The following is a 21271-nucleotide window of genomic DNA, read 5'->3' as shown; positions in this document are numbered from 1 at the left end:
AATTTGCTTCCTAATCATGTGTGTTTGAAACCTTTAAGAATGCATCTGATTTTAGTATACAATTTATTTTAAACCTGTTATTTAATAGAGATTTACTCTGTTTATAGTTGCCCTATACAAAAAGTATTTATTAGAGATTTCATTTTTTTTTAATGTGAGTGGGGTAGGGTAGGGTTGGGGGATTGGACTAGCAGGAGAGAAAGTTGGTTGGCCTCTGAGGCCCCTGGTTGTCCAGGTTTGGAGGCTAGGTTTGTTTTCTGTTTGCCTTGAAAATTTAAATCTACTGTTCATATGAGGGAACTGAGGAGCTTTGCATCTTTAATGATGCAGCTTAACATTTGGGGAATTAGTAAGTTATGGGCTTGTTTTGTGTAATTGCTCATATTTGAGGTCAGATTGCTGCTACATCAAGGATCCTGCAGTCAAACACCACGATGACAGGGGAACATAATCTTTAGTAAGACTTAGCAGCTAAGTTTGGTCTGTGAAAGAATTCAAGGTTTGATAAATATTTCTGTGTATATAGCAGGTAATTTGGTACCTGTCAAGCAAACAAAAATATAAAGTACCTCTGTCCTATGAAAAAGGACATAATTTAACAGGAAATCTTTAGAATAAAGTCAATTATTAACAATCATACTAAGTCCTAAAATTCCCCACAAATCTCTAAATTATTGTGTAACAGAATATTTACAACTTCATTCAATTATGAAAACTATTTTTTCCTTTTTTTTAAAGTTTGTTTTATTTATTTTGAAAGGTAGAGTGACAGAGAGAGGGAGAGACAGATCTTCCATCCCTAAATGGCAGCAATGACCAAGACTGGTCCAGGCCAAAGGCAGGAACCTGGAACTCTTTCTATGGTGGGAGGGGCCTAAGCACTTGGGCCACTCTTCCCTGCATTCTCAGGTGCATTAACGGGAGCTGGATCAGAAGCAGAGCATGTAGAAATTGAACCAGAGTTCCAGTGTACAGAGGCTTAACCCATGTGCACAATGCCAGGCCCCATTTTTTTATTTTCATCCTCCTCCACCTTCTTTTTTTTTTTTTTTAAAGATTTATTTATTTATTTGAAAGGCAGAGTTACACACACAGAGAAGTAGAGATAGACAGAGAGAGATCTTCCATCTGTTGGTTCACTCCCCAAATGGCTGCAACAGCCGGGGTGGGCCAGGCTGAAGCCAGGAGCCAGGAGCTTCTTCCTGGTCTCCCATGCAGGGAGCTGGATCAGAAGTGGAGCAGCCCGGTCTCCAACCAGAGCCCATATGGGATGCCGGCATAGCAGGTGGTGGCTTTACACACTACACAGCAATGCCAGCCCCCATAATAGTTTTTTAAGGTGGAAAACACATCTACTCTATTTAGCAATTACTCCATTGTTTTCTCTATCAGTTTTTCCCTGAAGTTCATCTTTAGAATACAATATTACTTACAGGCTTTATTTGTACTTTACAAATGGGCAAGTTTCAATGTACACATAAGCATTTTAAGATTGCAAATTTGGGGCTGGCGCTGTGGCTCAGTGGGTTAATGCCCTGGTCTGAAGCACCAGCTTCCCGTATGGGTACTGGTTCGAGTCCTGACTGCTCCTCTTCTGATCCAGCTTTCCGTTATGGCCTGGGAAAGCAGTAGAATATGGCCCAAGTCCTTGGGCCCCTGCACCCACGTGGGAGACCTGGAAGAGGCTCCTGGCTCTTGGCTTCAGGTGGGTGCAGCTCGGCCGTTGCGGCCATGTGGGGAGTGAACCAGCACATGGAAGAGCTCTCTCTCTGTCTCTCTCTCTGTGACTCTTTCAAATAAATAAAATAAATCTTAAAAAAAAAAAGACTGCAAATTCAATAATATTTGAACAGTGAAATAACATATCCATATATAGTCAATTCAAAGAAAAATTACAGCTAAACAATCCCTAATATACATGATGCTTCAAACTTAACCCCTGCATTAGAATATCTAATAACAAAACTCGACTTTCAAAGGTGAAACTAAATAAAAAAACATAAAAAATGGTGTATAGTGAAGCACGGTTTAGCTTCATTATGCAACACTGGTGTGAAATCACTGAAGATGATCTTAGAACTCATCTAGGTAATTTTATTTTTAAATTTCTCATCTCTCTCTTTCAGTTTAAACATGAGGAAATGAGCCTTACAGTGGTTAAGGGCTTGTCTAGAACCCCAGGTCAGACCATCTCTCCTCTGAATTGCTGATAAGTACAGGGCTTCGTTTTTTTCCCTAAAAACAACAAAGTTGGAGTCTTTTTCAATGACTGCCAAAATGTGCTGTTCTATGAAGTCCTTTGGTTAAGCCCCGATGGCCACGCCCTCAGCATCCACCACTTCTACTAGGAGTGGCTCTGAGAACTGAGAAAACAAGGTTCAGACACACATCCCCATTTCCGTAGCTTTCCTATAACCCTGGCAGACAGGAAGCAGGGTATCTCAACCCAGGCTTTTCAATTAATTTTCAATAACTAAACAAATCAATATTTGTAAAGGGCTTAGATCAGCACCTGGATAACAGTAAGAGATTCGTGTTAAATAAAATGAGTGAATTTATAAATGTAAACTGAGATATCTGAGAACGTGAAAACTGTAATGCAGGACACTATCATGAACCCTTACTTAAAAGTAAATGATAGTTTTTCTTTAAAAAAATCCCTGTGCTTTCACTTTTATAAACCCAAATTCCTAAAGAAATTTTTTCAACTTTGAAACATTACCAATTTCCCCTCAAAAACTGTAATAAATCTTTTAAAAGAATTGTAATGTCCTAGTCATATACTGAAAGCCTCAATTAGACACGTCTAAGAAACAAATAATTCTTACCTTTCCAAGGTTTTCTTGTTCAGCAATATTCTTGGTATACTGTTCCCTAGAGAGTCAACATAGTGACTTAGTTGCAATTTACTTTAGTTTATTTGAACACACAACTAATTATAAATTAACATGCATATCTAAATTCCCATATATTAGACAAAATAGTTTATGGTACTAGAATCAGAAGGAAACCTATTATCAAATGCTTTGTCTTTCCCCATGTTTAGTTCTAGTAAACAATAATTTACAGGAAAAAAAAAGCAAAATACTGCATAGAAAATTATGAGTATTAAAATCTTAAGTACTATTTCTGATTAATCCATCCTTAAAATAATGACAAACTGTTGCTTAAATTACATTTTGTTTTTGAAGAGACTTGGACACGGAAGGATACAAATTTTAAATAACATGAAAGAGCATTTAACCCTGCAATTCCACTCCTAAGACGCCATCTCTCACAACTTAACAAAAATAAAAACAAAAACTAATTACTTCACCACTACTTATAATAGTTAAAAATTTGCAAACAGACTAAGTGTCTGTGGAAAGGGAAATGTTTCAGTAAATTATGGTACATACATTCAAAGGAGTAATAGAGTTACACTTGTAAAAAAGGGTCGATCTATAAATACTGAAGTGCAGAGAATTCTAGATAAATTATTGAGAAAAACTGTATAAGTAGCATAATCTTATTTTATAATACATATAGATACATATGTACACATATACAAGATGCAACAGTAAATCCAAGAGAAGAGAATACAGCATATTAAACACCACAGTAGTAACTGGAGACAATGCTGAGGCATGGCAATGTGGACAGTGTTTAATTTCTAGGCATACAATTTCATAATGGTTACATTCTGTTTTTACAAATATTTCCTCTGTAAGGTAAAAAACAAAAAAATCAATGTAAAAATAAAAAATAAAAATAACACATTTTTAGTAACAAGTTCAATGACATTTTAATACCACCCAAGACAAAAAGTGAGATTTAAAGTAGGTGATAAGGACAAAGAGTAAAGGGTGAGGACAAAAGAATGAATGCCAAAGAAGGTTAAGAGATTTTAGATTTTAGATCTGAATAGAACCAGACTAGGTCTTGCTTTGTGTAAAGCTACACTGCACTATTTAAGAAGAAATTAGAAATTAGATAAGGACATAGCAACCAAGGTGAAGGAAATTATGCATTTATGCAAAAAGGAGGTAAAAGGAATTAGAAAGAATGGAGATTAAGTGCCCAAAGTTCTTTTTTTTTTTCCAAGATTTATTTATTTATTTGAGAGGCAAAGTTACATAGACAGAGAGACAGAGAGGGAGGTCTTTCATCCATTGGTTCACTCCCCAAATGGCCACAGCAGCCGAAGGTGGGCAGATTTGAAACCAGAAACTAGGAACTAGGATCTTCCTCCAGGCCTCCACGCAGGTGCAGGGGCCCAGGCACTTGGGCCATTTTCTACTATTTTCCCAGGCCATTAGCAGGAAGCTGGATGGGAAGTGGAGGAGCTGGGACTCAAACTGGCACCCATATGGGAAGCCAGCACCACAAGTGGAGGCTTAACCTACTGTACAACAGTGCCGGCCCCTCTTTTTTTTTTTTTTTTAAGATTCATTTTTACTTCTTGAAAGACAGAGTTACAGAGAGAAAGGAGACACACACACACACAGAGGTCTTCTATCTGCTGGTTCAGTTTCAATGGTTCTTACAGAGCTGAAAAGAATGGGGAATCTGAGCACAGGAAGAAGAGTGGAAAGGAGTGAACACGATCCTCATAAACCCTTATTTTCCCCTTAAAATTTATGAGACAAACAGCTTGCCTTTCCAGTTCTCCCATGAAAGACAGCTGGGAGGGTGTAAATGGCATATTACTGAAGAAGAATGTATGGTTATAGATGAAACAGCTCTAAAGACTTAATTTATTACACTAGGCCTGAGAAATATCCAAATTACTTCAGAATTTCCATTTATAAAAATCCTCTCAAGAAATCCACATGCTCAGAAAGAATAAATATATTAGTTATCAGTTATAAATATTAATATATAAAATATGTCAGTATATTATTATATATAATTATACACAATTAGTATCATGTATATTAATATACATACATATGTTTATATATGTATATATATACACACAGAAATATATATAAGCCTAATTTTAATTTATGCAAGAAATTAGGCCAATCCTCCGCCTGCAGCGCCGGCACACTGGGTTCTAGTCCTAGTCGGGGCGCTGGATTCTGTCCCAGTCGCTCCTCTTCCTGTCTAGCTCTCTGCTGTGGCCCAGGAGTGCAGTGGAGGATGGTCCAACTCCTTGGGCCCTGCACCTGCATGGGAGACCAGGAGAAGCACCTGGCTCCTGGCTTCGGATCAGTGTAGTGCGCCAGCTGCAGCATGCTGGCTGCAGCGGCCATTGTGGGGATGAACCAACGGAAAAAGGAAGACCTTTCTCTCTGTCTCTCTCTCTCACTGTCCACGAAAAAAAGAAAAAAAGAAATAATTTTGGAACACCTCTTATGTGTCAAGTAAGCCCTGGGATTTCAAGCAGAAACCAGGACAGATAAGGCCTCTGCCCTACAGGAATTCATGCTATGTATCTCCAAAGCACCACTACATCCATATATTCAACTTGATCATATGATCATACACACACACACACACACACACAATTCTCATTTTATAGACAACAAAGTGACCTGCTCAAGGTTACATAATCAGGAACTGGAAAAAACAGGTTGGAAGAGTTTTATGTGACTCTCTCCAGCTCTCTGATCTAAAACATGCTTTTTAAATGAAGTTTAAATTTATAGATAACTCTTTTAGAACTAAGTTAATTTTTAATTCCTTTGGGTTTACCAAAAAAGATCATAAAAGTTGGAAATGGAGAGGGCTGCCATTGTAGCACAGTGGGTTAAGCAGCAGCCTGCAAAGCCGCCTGCATCCCATATAAATGCTGATTAGGGTCCCAGCTGCTTTATTTCAGGTTCAGCTCCCTGCTAATGGCCTGGGAAAGCAGCAGGAGATGGCCCAAGTGCTTGGGAGAAATTCTTGGCTCCTGGCTTCCGACCTGGCTCATCCCTGGCTCTTATGACCATTTGGGTAGTGAACCAATGGATGGAAGTTCTGTCTCTCCCTCTCTCTGTAACTCTGCCTTTCTGTTCTTTCTTTCTTTTTTAAACTTATTTGAAGTATTTTTTAAAGATTTATTTATTTGAAAGGCAGGGTTACAGAGAGGCAGAGGCAGAGAGAGAAGTCTTCCAACCGCTGCTTCACTCCCCAAATGGCTATAATGGCTAGAGCTGAGCCAATCCAGAGCCAGGAGCCAGGATCTTTTTCTGGGTTTCCCACATGGGTGTAGGGGCCCAAGCACTTAGGCCATCTTCCACTGCTTTCACAGGCCGTTGCAGAGAACTGAATCAGAAGTGGAGCAGCTGGGACTAGAACCAGCGACCATATGGAATGCTGGCACTGCAGGTGGTGGCTTTATCTGCAACACCACTGCGCTGGCCCCTTTAAAAAATTTATTTATTTATTTAAAAAAATTTTTTTAAGATTTTATTTCTTTATTTGAGTGTCAGAGTGTCAGTGAGAGGGAGAGACAGAGGAAAAGGTATTCCTTCTGTTGGTTCACTCCCCAAATGGCTACAATGGCCAGAGCTGCGCCAATCAAAAGCCAGGAGCCAGGCGCTTCTTCCTGGTCTCCCACATGGGTGCAGGGGCCCAAGGACTTGGGCCATCTTCTACTGCTTTCCCAGGCCATAGCAGAGAGCTGGACTGGAAGAGGGGCAGTCGGGACTAGAACCAGTGCCCATATGGGATGCCGGTGCCACAGGCGGAGGATTAACCTACTCTGCACGGCACCAGCCCCAAAGATTTATTTATTTATTTGAAAGGCAGAATTAGAGAGAGGCAGAGAGAGAGAAAGAAAGATAGAGAGGTCTTCCATCTACTGGGTCACTCCCCCAAATGGTCACAGTGGCCAGGGCTGAGCCAGGCCAAAGCCAGGAGCTTCTTTGGGTCTCCCACACGGCTGCAGGGGCCCAAGTACTGGGCCATCTTCAGCTGCTTTCCCAGGCACATTAGCAGGGAGCTAGATGGGAAGTGGAACAGCCAGGACTTGAACCAGTGCCCTTATGGTACGCTGGCATCATAAGCAGTAGCTTTACTGCTATAAAAGTCTGCCCTTCAAATAAATAAATAAACCCTTAAAAAAAGGGGTATGTGTGTATCTGGGAGTGGGCATTTAGCCTAGTGATCAAGATGCTGGTATCTGCTATCACGGGAGTGTCTGAGTTTATTTACTGGCTCTGGCTCCTGATTCCAGCTTCCTGCCATTGCAGACCCTGTAAGGAGTAGTGATGGCTCAAGAAAATGGATTCCTGCCACCCATATGGGAGACCTGGATTGTGTTTCCAGCTCTCGGCTATGGCTACAGGCATAGTTCAACCCAGGCCCAGCTGTGGCCATTTATACAGTAAACTATTATTACTTGGGAATTATCTAAGTCTCTCAAAAAACAAAAAAAAATGTGTTTATATTTTAAACTTGTATCAGTGAGTTTAGAATACAACTGTCACCATCTTATTAACAATACTCAAATTAAAATTTATTACTACTCATTTTATTTATTTGAGAGAGAAGGATACAGAGACAGAGAGAGAGAGCTCACATCCACTAGTTCACTTCCCAAATGCCGAAGAGTTGGGAACGTCAACACAAGTTTTCCACATGCATGGCAGTGATCTAATCACCTGAATGTGCCTTAGCAGGAATCTGGAATTGAGCGTATTCACGATCACTGTGGCACAATCTCCCCCCCTTTCTTTCTACCTTCCTTCCTCTTTCTCTTTTCTTTTTTTTTAAAAAAAGATTTATTTATTAATTTGAAAAGTCAGAGCTACAGAAGGAGATAGAGATATAGAGATAGAGAGCTAGAGAGCTAGAGTGAGAGCGAGAGCGAGAGAGAATCAAGTTCTTCCATCCACTGGTTCATGCCACAATGGCCAGGGCTGAGCCAGGCCAAAGCCAGGAACCAAGAGGTTCATTTGGGTCTCCCATGTGAGTGGCAGGGGCCCAAGCACTAGGGCTATCTTCCGCTGCTTTCTCAGGCTATTATCAGGGAGCTAGATTGGAAGTAGAGCAGCTGGGACACGAAGTGGCACCCATATGGGGATGCCAGCGTTGCAGATTGCGGCTTTACTCACTATACCACAATACTGGCCCCATGGCATGATATTTTCTACAGGAGAACTATGGAATGATAAAGGTTTATCATGATTTTTAAAATGATGAAGAACTGGCTAGAAAATTGATCAGAAAATCAACAGGTAGTTCAGGAGCATTTATTTTCTCCTTTACTGTTTATACGGATGACTTTGGAAGAAATAGAACCTAATTTTCAAAATTGTAAGTTTTTTTAGAGCAAAATTAATTCTTCTCATTTCTTGGGATTGATCACATAGATTTTATAAAAGCAAAGTTTACATTCAAAGAAAGGACATGAAAAAGTACTTAAAATGTACTTAAAATGTTTAATATATTAGTGTGTACAAGTATAAGAAAAAAAAATTTCTATTGATAGGATATTTTCAGTCTGATTTGCATTCCAGTACATTATATAAAGTATTACACAAATCAGATTCTAAAAGAACTATATTTCTTATATTCCTTTTTGAAACAATGTATATGGCACTTAAAATCTCAATTACAATCTAGAATAAATATGAACCCTACTCTATAAGTTCTTACTGTATGGTAAATCAAAACATTTGAATTGTGATGAGGAGCAAAGAAAGTTTATCTTGCTCAGCTATTTTATTTTATCACAGCTGGCAATGCAACTCAAAATGTATTTTTAAGGCAGGATTTGATTTATTATAGTATGACACAAGCAATTGGGATTACAAAAAATGACCATATAAGGAGTGAGCAGTATTTACAAACCTTTCTCATTTTGAAGGCTGGCACACTGCAATCACACAGTTTCTAGTTAAAATGCAATCATCACACTCACAATTAGCAGGCAGATGACTAGAGTCCAGGCCATGTGGGGCTTTAAAGAGACCAATTTTAGTGCTTATAAAAAGCAACCAAAGAATTATACAAATTCTTTAAAGGGGGAAACGAGGAGTTACTGCTTAATGGTTATAAGAATTTTTGTCTGGGATGATAAAAAATTTTGGAAACATATAGTGGTGATGGTTACATGACACTGTGAATGTAATCAACATCAATGAATTGTACACTTAAAAATTGTTAGGGGCAGGGGCTGGCACTGTGGCATAGCAGGTTAAGCCTCCGCCTGCAGTGTTGCATCCCATATGTGTGTCAGTTTCTCTTTAATTTCCAAATTAAACAAAACTTTAAAAATAAAAATAATTAAGGTAGTAAATTTATTTATTTATTTGAAAGTCAGAGTTACAGAGAGAGAGATTTCTTTCACCTGCTGGTTTACTCTCTAAGTTGTCACAATGGCCAGGGCTGGGCAAAGCCAAAGTCAGGAGCCTGGAACTCCATCTGGGTCTCCCACATGGGTGGCAGGGGCCCAATGACATGCACCATCATCTGCTGTTTTCCTAAGCACATTGGCAGGGAGCTAGGTCAGAAGTGGAGCAGCCGGGACTTGAACTGATGCCCATATGGGATGCCAGCATTGCAGGCAGTAGCTTAATCTGCTGAGCCACAATACCTGCCCCTAAGGTGGTAAATTTCATGTTATATATATTTTTTACCAAATAAAGAAAATATGTAAGAAGTAAGTATGGTTCTGGGGTCAGCTTTGTGGCTCAGCAGGTTAAGCCACAGCCTGTGATACCAGCATTCTGTTTCAGAGTGCCAGTTTGGGCCCCAGCTACTGTGTTTCTGGTCTAGTTCCCTGCTAATGTGCCTATGAAAGCAGTGGATGATGGCCCAAACACTTGGGCCCCTGATGCCCATATGGGAGATCTAAATAGAGTTCTAGACTCCTGGCAGTGAACTGGCTAAGTCTGACCATTATGGCATTTGGGGAGTGAACAGTGGATGAAAATCTCTCTGTGTCCCTCTGTCTCCTTCTCTGTTACTCTGCTTTCAAACAAATAAATCTTAAAAAAATTATATTTATTACTACTTAGTTAACATCCATGAGATGTTTAACAACCCTTAGTCATAAATAATATCTGCTTATTAAAACAATCTAAACATGTATACTTTTATCTCATATATAAAACTTATATAGGTGAAAGCATTAAATAACTCTATGTAAAACAGCAAAATTACTTGCCTAATTGCCTTTCTTTTTTCTTGTTGATCAGAAGAGACATATGCCTTCATCTCATCAGTAGCACGACGAAGTTGAACTTCCAGGTTCTAAACAGAAAGACATATTAAGGACATGTTTGATACACAAAAACCTCAGAAAATGTTTGATCGCCTTTCTTCATCCTACCTTAATCATACAATTTGTATAATGGTATCTACTTTCTTCTTGAAGACATTCTTCACGGAGTCCTCTAACTTCCTACAAATACAAAGTTTTAAATGGGCAATATTACTGAGAGGATACATGCAAAAAGAATGACTTCAAATGTATAATAAAAGAATTACCTTCAGATTCATTCCCTCTTCTGCAATTTTAGTACAGCTTACTCTAACAGAATAGGTTTCAATCTTTTCTAGAGATTATGCATCTAACTCTAAAACTGGAAGTTTCAGTTATTCACTTGTTAAGTACCCACAAGGTATCCAGCACTATCCTATATGGTGAAGACACAGTGGTGACCAAGGCAGACTGGTAACTGCTCTCATTCAAGCAGGAAACAGGCACAAACAAGGAAGCATGTAATGGACATTATTTCAGATGGGAATAAGTGTTATGAAGAAAAAATAGCAGTCTGATGTGTCGGAGAGACAAGGTGGAGCAGGGTGGAGAGCGGAGTGGGAAATCCCAGCGGAGCCATCAGAGAAGACTTCTAGGAGGAGGTGACATCCAGGCTGGGATCTGCCTGGTGAAAAGGAGAGAGCACCGCAGACTGGGCTGCAGAGTATCTCAGGCAGAAGGAGAAGCACGTGGTGAAAACGAGCGTGGTGTCTGCAGTTCAGGAAAGGCCGGCCAGCCCCGGGGGAGCTCTGCAATGAGTAGAGCTCAGGGAGTGAATGAGACAGGTGGAACCTGGCACACCACAGTTTGGAAGTTAGATTTTAAATGCAAATCTTTGTTTGCTCTAGGTAGAGTCAACTAGAGGAGAATAACAGTGCAAGTGGGAAAGTTGACTGTGGGAGTACAGGCAAGAGATGAGAGGCTTTGGACTTTGGCAGTAGTAGTACAGAGGAAAATCCAGGATTCACACATGAAGTTTAAAGAAATAAAGATCTCTGGGGCTTAAGAGACAGGCTCAGGAGATGATAATAAGATTTGGGAGTCTTGACAATGGATAGTGAAAATGTACACGCACACAGGCAGTTTTTGCTAAACTGTTAAAAGAAAACGCTTCTTACCTGTTCTAATTTAGATCGATTGCTTTCGAGGCCTGCTGCACAGCTATCATACTGGGATTTCTTTTCATCACACTCTTGGGTTAGCTCCTAATACGAAAAGAGCAAATGATTGAATAAGTGCAAAACAAAGGCCTAAATGTGGCTCTGAAACAATGCATGCCCTTGTCAGTCTTGTAACTTAACTCTAAGCTTCTTGGCGTACTTAAGAGTTATTTATACAACAATCAGACATTTGAGAGTTATGACAGATGAAGGTGCTGATAAGAATGATATCTGCCAGGTATTGAGCTGTGTGCCAGGTTCTTTATTAGGAGCTGGAGATACAACAGTGAACAAAACAGCCAAATATTCTTCCCCTTAAGTAACGTTCAGACAAGTAAACAGGTTGCTGAGAGCTATGATCAGCAAATACAAGGTGTTATAGGAGCACACAGCCCTCTCATGGACCTAACACCCAGGCTTGGGGATCCATGGGGCCAACTTCCTGGAGAAACTGATATCTAAATTAAGCATGACAGATTAATAAAGGAATGACTGGGGGAATGGGAAGAGAGTCTTTCTTTCTTTCTTTTCTTTTCTTTTTTTTTTTTTTTTTTTTTTTTAAGGAGCACTATGTATGAAGGAATGAAAGCTAAAGAGAACAAGAACAATTAAGGTACTTACAAGTAGTTTACTATGTTTAAGCATGGTGGGAGAGGAGGTTGACAACTTAGGCAGGGGTCCTATCAGAAGAACTACATCTGAAGTGGACCCTTGACAATAACTAAATCTCACAACAGCCCTTTGAAGGAGGTGTTAGTACCCTCATATTATGCTTGCAGAGTTTCAGGAGGCCAAGTACCTTGCCAATGACTATACTGCTGGAAAAGGGTGGAGTTAGATTTTGAGTTCAGGTTGGTTAAGTATATATATTTTTAAATTTATTTATTTGAGAGGCAGAGTTACAGACAGAGAGGGAGAGACAGAAAGAAAGGTCTTCCATCTGCTGGTTCACTCCCCAAATGGCTGCAATGGCCAGAGCTGGGCTGATCCAAAGCCAGGAGCCAGGAGCTTCTTCTCCCCGTGGGTGCAGGGGCCCAAGCACTTGAGACACAAGCAGGGAGCTGGATTGGAAGAGGAGCAGCTGGGACTTGAATCGGTGCCCATATGAGATGCTGGTGCTGCAGGCAGAGGCTCAGGCTACTAGGCCACAGCGCCAGCCCCTGGTTAAGTAGTTTTAAACATTCTTCAAATGTAGTATCTTAAATGAGAGAATTTGAAAATCTGCTACAAACATCTAGACATGCAAAAAATATCTGCAAATGCCTGATAAGGTAGAGCAAACATCTTTTAAAATCTACAGCAACATAGGACCCTCAAGGAAGTATGAAGAATTACCAGGCCAGACACAGAGAATGACACTGAGGCTGGAGAAGAAGCTGGGACGGTCAGTGTTGGTAACGGGGATTTCAACGTCTCAACAGACACAGATACAGGAAGCTAGGACTAAAGACTCCTTAGGAAGTCCAGGTTTTCACCTTGGGAATTTAGGAGTAGAAGGTTACACTAACCTGAGAATGACCTTCATTTCACACAGCAGTTTCCTTGGAAACCAGAGTTAACATGATGAGTAATGTTGTGTGTGCTGCCTTTTTTTATGTGGGCCTGCATCTGGGCTGGGTGATTAGTACCATGCAAAAGACTTCTAGAAAAGAGGAGCTGTGGCTTTATGTATCAAAGTGACCTCAGATACCTAAGCCTCTCAAGGGAGACAGGTATACACACCCTAAGTGGGAGAGGGGTAGCAGAGGTTCACTTTGTCGTGCCAGGCCTCTTAATAGATGGATATGCTACAGCTGATGAAGCCTCTTTTGGTCTGTGAGTCTGAGGGCCTGTTGGGTCAGTACACACTGATGTTGCAGCAGGTGTGGGTGGAACACAATAGCTTGTCCTCAGACAGGTATGGGTTTGAATTTACCTTACCCACATGGTCTAGAAACTAGCACGCTGAGACATTAGCTCATAATGAGCTCCAAGCTTATGATATTGCTAAAACACCCAGCAGGGCAACTACAAAACCACTATGGAGGGACACACCCTCCATCTTGGCTGCCAGGATTCAAGAGACAAAATCCTGTTAAAGGTAAGCTCATAGTCCCAAGGTGTAAAACACCAGGAAATAATCTATTAGGAATGAGAATCAGAAGATAAAAACATCAGCAGAGCTCCACCTTAAGGAACTTTGCTCACCAGAAATAAGTTTAAATATGCTTAAAATAACAGAAACTACAAAAGAAAACAAAAATTAAAAAAAGACAGTGAAAAAAAATAAAAATGAAAAAGATAGTCATTGAAATAAAAAAAAAAGTAAGTGAGGAGTAAGTGGTTAGCTTAGTGGTTAAACGGATCAAAATTCCTAGGTTCCATACCAGGCTCAGGCTCCTGATTCCAGCTTCCTGCTAATGCAGACCTTGGGAGACAGAGTGACAGCTCAAGCATCTAGGTTCCTGCCACTCCTGGATTCAGTTCCCAGCTCCTGACTTCAGTCTTGGCCCAGTACCTGGCCAGTCCCAGCTATTGTGGGCATGTAGAGAGTGAAGCAGTGGATGGGAGTTCTCTGTCTCAGCCTCTCAAATAAGTAAATTAAAATTCAAAAAATTAAATGGGTGGAATAAACCTAAGATCAAACACTGCTGAGGAGATAAAAGGATGAACTTGAAAACAAAATTAAAGGGGCAGGCATTTGGCATAGCAGTTAAGATGCCCATTTCGGGGCCAACACCATGGCGCAGAGGGTAAAGCTGCCACCTGCAGTGCCGGCATCCCATGTGGGTGCTGGTTTGAGTCCCACTGCTCCACTTCCAATCCAGATCTCTGCTATAGCCTGGAAAAACAGTAGAAGATGGCCCAAGTGCTTGGGACCCTGCACCCATGTGGGAGACCTGGAAGAAGCTCCTGGCTTCTGATTAACATAGTTCTGGCTGTTGCAGCCATCTGGGGAGTGAATCAGCAGATGGAAGACTTTCTCTTTCTCTGCCTCTGCCTCTCTATAACTCTGCCTTCCAAATAAGTAAGTCTTAAAAAAAAATGTCCATGTCCCATACTGGGACATGAGCGAGTTTGGTCTCTGGCTCAAGTAATTAACTGGATACTTGCCACTGTGTGGAAGACCTGGACTGAGTTCCTGACTCCTGGCTTCTGTCCCAGCTCAACCCCAACTGTTGTGGGCATTTGGAGAGTAAACTAATGGATAGAAGATCTCCCTCTCTTCAGTGTGCTCTCTCTCTCCCTCCCACCCCCAATCCTTCAAATAAATAAAGAAAAAGAAAAATGGAGCTGAAGAAATTATCCAAAATTCAACACAATGAAAATACAAAAGTAGATTAAATAAGCAGGGAACAGAGTAATTATGTCTGCCATATATCTAACAGAAGTGGCTGGAAAGCAGACTAGAAAAAAGCAAGGGAGAGAATATCTGCAGGTATTACACAGAATTATTCAAAAATTAATGGAGGACATAAAAAACTCACAAACTGGGACCGACACTGTGGCGCACTGGGGAAGACTGATGCCTGCAATGCCAGCACCCCACCTGGGAGCTGCTTCATGTCTCAGCTGCTCCACTTCCAAGAGACATAGATAATAAATAAATAATAGATATTTATTTATTCATTTGAAAGAGTTACAGAGAGAGAGAGGGAGAGACAGAGAGAAATAGAGATCTTCCATCTGCTGGTTCACTTCCCAGATGGCCAGCACTGGGCTACGCCAAATCCAGGAGCGAGGAGCTTCTTCTTGGTATGTATCGGCAGGGGCCCAAACACTTGGGCCATCTCCCTTTGCTTTTCCCAGGCCACTAGCAGGGAGCTGGATCAGAAGTGGAGCAGCTAGGACTTGAACTGGAGCCCATATGGGATGCTACTGTTGCAGGCAGCCACTTTACTCGCTATAGCACAACGTTGGCTCCATAAATACATTTAAAAAAAAAAACCACAAATTTTAACAGAGTAAATGAAATAAAATCTATACTTAGATCATGGTAATGAAATCTGGACATCAAAGTAAAAGATAAAAATATTAAAACCAACTATAGGGAAGATCCTATCTTAAAAGAAATGATAATAAACTGATAGCAAATCTTTCCACAAAATAAAGAGAAAGCAGTGAAAATATTCTTTTCTGACCAAATCAATATGTAAGAAGAAGAAGAAAAAAAAGGTTTATTTATTGTGACGATTCTTTACTGAGACAATCACTGAAAGAAACAAAGCAAGGAAACAATTTCAGGAAGAAGGAAACTAGATCCAGAAGGAAGGAGTAACATCCAAGCAGAAATGGTGAGAACTGCTAAATATGCGGGTAAATATAAACAGGAAACGATTATATAAAGTAGTGACTATAATAATAACAACCACAAAAACTACTTTTAAGAGATGTAGAAAAAGGAAGGAAATAAAATGCCAGAGGATAACACACGTACAAGGCACAGAGAGGGTGTGAAATTCTTCTAAGGTCCTGTATTGTTGGGGAGATACTGATTAAATCTAGACTTAATTAAGTCAGGAATATACATTAAAAATGTAAGAGTAAACCATATCAACATAAAAGTGGAAGACAGAAAAGGAAATAAATTAGAAAAAAAGAAAACATACAGTGGGTGTTCAGCCTAGCAGTTAAGATGCTGGTTAAGATGCAGTGTCTGGGTTTAATCCCTGTCTGCAGCTCCTGACCCCAGCTTCTTACTAATGCAGAGCCTGGGAGGTGGCAGTCAGCGCTCAGTAGCTGGATTCCTGCCACCCATGTGGCAGACCGACACTGTATTCCAAGGTCTGGGGTGAGGCTCAGTACATTTCAGGAATGAATGAGCGGATAGGAACTCCGTCTCTGTTGCTGTCTCTCTTCCTTGCAAATAAATAAATAAAAATGAAAAGAAAAAAGACTGGTACAATGGAGGGTATAAAATAGTACAGTAAATAGGATGTACAAAGAGAAAAAATTCAAATATAATCAAAATAAATAGATTGAATTCATCAATTAAAACAGATTTTCAAAATGGCTGTAACAAATCACACCCACACAAAATCCAGCTCTACATTATTTATGAGACATATGAAGGACATAGAAAACTGGAAATAAAAAGACATACCAAGCAATACAAATCATAAGAAAGCTGGCATACCTACTTTAAAGAAGGGACAAGATAAAACTCCTAGGCAAAAGGCATTTCCAAGCATAGAGTTAAGAAACATAAAATGTGTAATTTACTAAGAAGTTTGTTTCTGTTTTTTGGTTTTAAGAGAGGCTGATCTTCCATCTGCTGGTTCACTCTCCAAATGGCAGCAGCTGGGGCTGGGCCAGATCAAAGCCTGGAATTCCATCCAGGTCTCTCACGTGGGTGGCAGGGACCCAAGTACTTGGGCCACCTTCTGCTGCTTTCTGAAGTACCTTAACAGGGAGCTGACTCGGAAGTGGAGCAGCTGGGACTTGAGTGCCATGGCACCCACACAGGATGTTGTGTCTTTGCAGGCAGTGGCTTAACATGCTACAACACAACGCTGGCCTCCAACCAGGAAGCTTTCGGTTTTTGGTGTGGTAAAATACACGTGACATAACATTTGCCTTTTCAACCACTGTCAAGTATATAATTCAGTGGCTCAAATACATTCACAATGTTGTGCAACCATCACTGTCATCCATCTCCAAACTCTTAGCTTCTGAAAAAGTCTCACTGAATCTGGTAAACAACAACTCTGATTCACTAGGAAATTCTGAACGAAGAAAACTGCTCTGATGCACACACAGAGAGAACCCTGCACTCAATAGCTGGAAAATACACATTGGTTTCAAAACCAAGTCACTAAAAAAATTGGGTTGACTTCTGATCTCTCCAGTCACAGTTTTTTGTTTTTTTTTTTACAGGCAGAGTGGACAGTGAGAGAGACAGAGAGAAAGGTCTTCCTTTGCCGTTGGTTCACCCTCCAATGGCCACCACGGCTGGCGTGCTGCGGCCGGTGCACCGCGCTGATCCGATGGCAGGAGCCAGGTGCTTCTCCTGGTCTCCCGTGGGTTGCAGGGCCCAAGCACTTGGGCCATCCTCCACAGCACTCCCGGGCCATAGCAGAGAGATGGACTCTCCAGTCACATTTAATCCTGGAAGATTATGTAGCTACCCTTAAAAAATCTTAAGGAAAGAAAACATGATCTAACAATCAAGCTGAAGTTGAAATATTTAGGTGATAAACTCTGGACCATACAAAACTCATCGTTCTGAGCTTTTGTGTCTTCTAGAGGACAAGTTACAGACAAGCAACAAAGGAAGGTGAAAAGATTGGTAATGAACACAGAATATAATAACAATGACAGGTCTAACACTGAGAACTAAGGTAGCAGAAGAGAATGTGAAAGTTACATGCCCTGAAAAGGTAAAAATGATACAGCCAAGACTGCAGGGAGAAGTAGAAAAGAAGGTGGAAAGTAGAATAAGTAACGAGTGCCTTCAATGTTTTAATTGCTGGGTGGGCAGGGGGATATCAAAGGCTATCATTTAAAGTTAACAATCAAGTAAGCACACAGTACAGAGACAATGCAGGTGCTGGTGGTGTGGTGGAGCAGGTTAAAGCCCCAGCCTCTGCTTCCAATCCAGCTCTCTGCTTGTGGCCTGATAAAGCCATGGAAGTTGGTCTGGCCCCTGCACCCATGTGGGAGACTGCTCTGGCTGTTGCAGCCATTTGAGGAGTAAACCAGTGGATGGAGGATCTCTCTGTCTATTTCCCTCCATCTCTCCCTCTGTAACTCTATCTCTCAAATAAATAAAATTTTTTAAAAAGAATGCAATCAGCTACAGTCAGATGCTAGAGGAAAAAGAAGAGGGAAGGAAGAAGAAATACACTAATTTTATCTCTTCAGATTCTATCTGAAGAAAATGGGTGATAAATGGGGTTATAAACATAATGGCTTGAGGTTGGTGCTGTGGCTCAACAGGTTAAAGCTATAGTCTGCAGCACTGGTATCCCATATGGGTACCGGTTCAAGTCTAGGCTGCTCCACTTCTATCTAGCTGCTTGCTAATACACCTGGGAAAGCAGTGAGAATCTCTGCTCTTGTACCCATGTGGAAGACCTGGAGGAAGTTCCTGGCTCCTGGCTGCAGCCTGGCCCAGCCCTGAAAGCTGCAGCCATTTTGGGAGTGAACTAGTGGATGGAAGATTATCTCTTTCTGTCTCTCCTTCTCTCTCTCTCTCTCTCTGTAACTCTGCCTTTCAAATAAATAAATAAATCTTTAAAATAAATAAATCTTTAAAAAAAAAAACAAAATCAGAACACACAGAGTTTGAATTCTTGCCAAGAGTATGGTTTTACTTTTATAAGAAAAAGTAATCAATAATTGACAATATTTTAATGAAAGTTATGATTATTACTCTAAAACATTTTAGTTTTTGCCCAAATATTAGTAATTCCATTTAATTACATGTATTTTATAGAACTATTCCTAAGAATATAAAATGAAACTTTTCAAGATGCTATTTTTTTTTCTTTTTTAAAAATAGGCATGTGACTTTGGTACCACAGTTCTTTTTTTTTTTTTTTGAAGACTCATTTATTTGAAAGTCAGAATTACAGAGGGAGGGGGGGGGGAAGGGAGGGAGATATCTTCCATCTGCTGGTTCACTCTCCAAATGGCTGCAACTCCAGGGCTGGGCTGCAAGGGCCCAAGCACTTAGGCCATCTTCTGCTGCTTTCCCAGGTGCATTAGCAGGGAGCTCGATCAGAAGTGGAGTAGCAGGGACACAAACCATTGCCCATATGGGATGCTGGCATCACAGGCGGCAGCTTTATCTGCTCCATCACAATGCCGGTCCCTCAAGATGATATTTCAGTTCTAAGTGATTCTTAAAAGATTTAGGCAAACATAAATTGTGATACTGTAATTTTCAAATGATTGTTAAAATTCAAATTTTGAATGTACAAGTACAATAAGAAGGAAATATATTAACATTTCACTATAAAATTTTCTAAATATTTGAGGGTTGCCCATTAAGAAATGTAAAGTATTTTAAAATACTTCTGTTCTATAAAAATGTGATAATGCTTTATTGAAACCCAAGTGTTAAGTATGTTTAAACAAGTTAAAAAAACAAATAATATTAAAAATAGGGAACCAACAATTCCAGGTAATATTTGGAAAGAGCTTAGTCAATAAAGCAGTTGAATTTTTTAGTATACTTTCTATTATAAAAGGTTTTTAAGGAAAAAGAGAACTCTGTGTACATGAATGTAGGGGATTAACATATGGAGATAAGCAAAATAACCATCAGGCACTCAACAGCTGCACTGAACTAAATGTTTTCAAAAAATACCAATTAATGCAAATGTAGGCACATCCTGCATTTTTCTACTATGAAATGATACTGGCATTCATAAAATAAAAGCTATTATTTAAATCATTTTAAAGTGTACAGTCCAGTGGCAGTTAAGAACATTCACCTTGTTGTGTTAACCATCATCCTTATCCATCTCCAGAATGTTTTTTATCTTCCCAAACTGAAACCTGGTACCCACTGATCATTAACTCTACCTTTTTCATCCCCCTAGCTCCTAGCAACCACCCTTCCTCTTTTCTTGTGAGTTTACTCTAGGTACTCCATAGTAAGGGAATTCAGTGTTTTTCTTTGCAGCTGGCTTTTCAATACGGCAGAAGACAAATGGAAATGCTTAGATGCTTCAGGCAGCCCTCTGACTTGATGACTATGGAAAGAACTGGAAGAGCTGTGTTGTTAGGGCTGGTGGGAAGAGTTACAAATTCACTCAGTGGGAGAGACAGGCAGAGCTTCACACAAAAAGAACTCTAGTTAAATCATATGAAAAGAAATTTTAAGTTTTGGTTATGCTATTGATACAAATGACTGTAGAATTTAAGGTTTGGTATTTGGTTTTACTTTGAAAAAAAAATTCAGTTAAAAGCACAAAATACCTTCTTTTAAAACTATTTAAGGGGTTGGCAATGTGGCACAGCAGGTAAAGCTGCTGTCTACAGCACCAGCATCCCATATGGGTGGCAGTTTGAGTCCCAGCTGCCCCATTTTCGATCCAGCTCCCTGTTAATGTGCCTGGGAATGCAGCAGAAGATGGCCCAAGTGCTTGTGCCCCTGCACCCACATGGGAGACCCAGAAGCAGCTCCTGGATCCTGGCTTTGGATCAGCCCAGCTCAGGCTGTTGCAGCCATTTGGGGAGTGAACCAGCAGATGGAAAACTTCTCTGTCTCTCTCTCTCTCTCTCTCTCTCTCTCTCTCTAACTCTACCTTTCAAATAAATAAAATAGGGGCCAGTGCTGTGGCGCAGCTGGTAAAGCCGCCACCTGCAGTGCCGGCATCCCATATGGGTGCCAGTTCATGTCCTGGCTGCTCCACTTTTGATTCAGCTCTCTGCTACGGCCCGGGAAAGCAGTAGAAGACGGCCCAAGTCCTTGGGCCCCTGCACCCACGTGGGAGACCTGGAGGAAGCTCCTGGCTCCTGGCTTCGGATTGGCACAGTTCCGGCTACTGTGGCCAACCAGCGGATGCAAGACCTCTCTCTCTTTCTCTGCTTCTCCTTCTCTCTCTGTGTAACTCTGTCTTTCAAATAAATAAATAAATCTTAAAAAAACCCAAATAAATAAAATAAATCTTAAAAAAAACTATTTAAAATAATTTTAATGATAAATACATTTCAGGTTCACAGAAAATTAAATACAATATTTATTTTGGTGTACTTTTTTTGAAATCTGTGCATAGTTTTTCACTGTATTTTCCATGAATTTTTCAAAGACCCCCCCCCCAACATGTGTTATTTCACTTGCACTTTATAACCTTCTTATTAAGAAGGGACCAGATAAATGGGTTGAACTTAAGACAATGAAGTCACTTCTCCAAAATTATCTAGGATCTGTCTGACCATAGCCCAAATTTTCAATCACTCCACCTGACTTCTTACAGCTGGTGCAACTGGTACCTTAAGC

The 21271-nt window shown here is 40.4% G+C and overlaps 1 protein-coding gene across 5 annotated transcripts in view; it reads right to left on the bottom strand.

Moving 5' to 3' along the window:
* IFT81 (intraflagellar transport 81) overlaps positions 1 to 21271 on the bottom strand; it is a 188216-nt gene that overhangs the window by 2145 nt on the left and 164800 nt on the right. For 4 of the 5 annotated variants that reach the window (XM_062182158.1, XM_062182157.1, XM_062182160.1 and 1 more), the window contains 4 exons: positions 11299 to 11385; positions 10250 to 10321; positions 10085 to 10170; positions 2829 to 2874 (listed from right to left, as the gene is read on the bottom strand). In XM_062182158.1, the coding sequence (XP_062038142.1) occupies positions 2829 to 2874; positions 10085 to 10170; positions 10250 to 10321; positions 11299 to 11385 (291 nt within the window). Of the gene's footprint in view, positions 1 to 2828; positions 2875 to 10084; positions 10171 to 10249; positions 10322 to 11298; positions 11386 to 19060; positions 19166 to 21271 lie in introns of those variants that run through there. The other variant, XM_062182161.1, reaches the window with a different exon arrangement.

This window comes from Lepus europaeus, chromosome 23 (genome assembly GCF_033115175.1).
Source record: "Lepus europaeus isolate LE1 chromosome 23, mLepTim1.pri, whole genome shotgun sequence".
NCBI classification, from domain to species: domain Eukaryota; kingdom Metazoa; phylum Chordata; class Mammalia; order Lagomorpha; family Leporidae; genus Lepus; species Lepus europaeus.
This window is presented reverse-complemented; position numbering and strand designations above follow the sequence as displayed.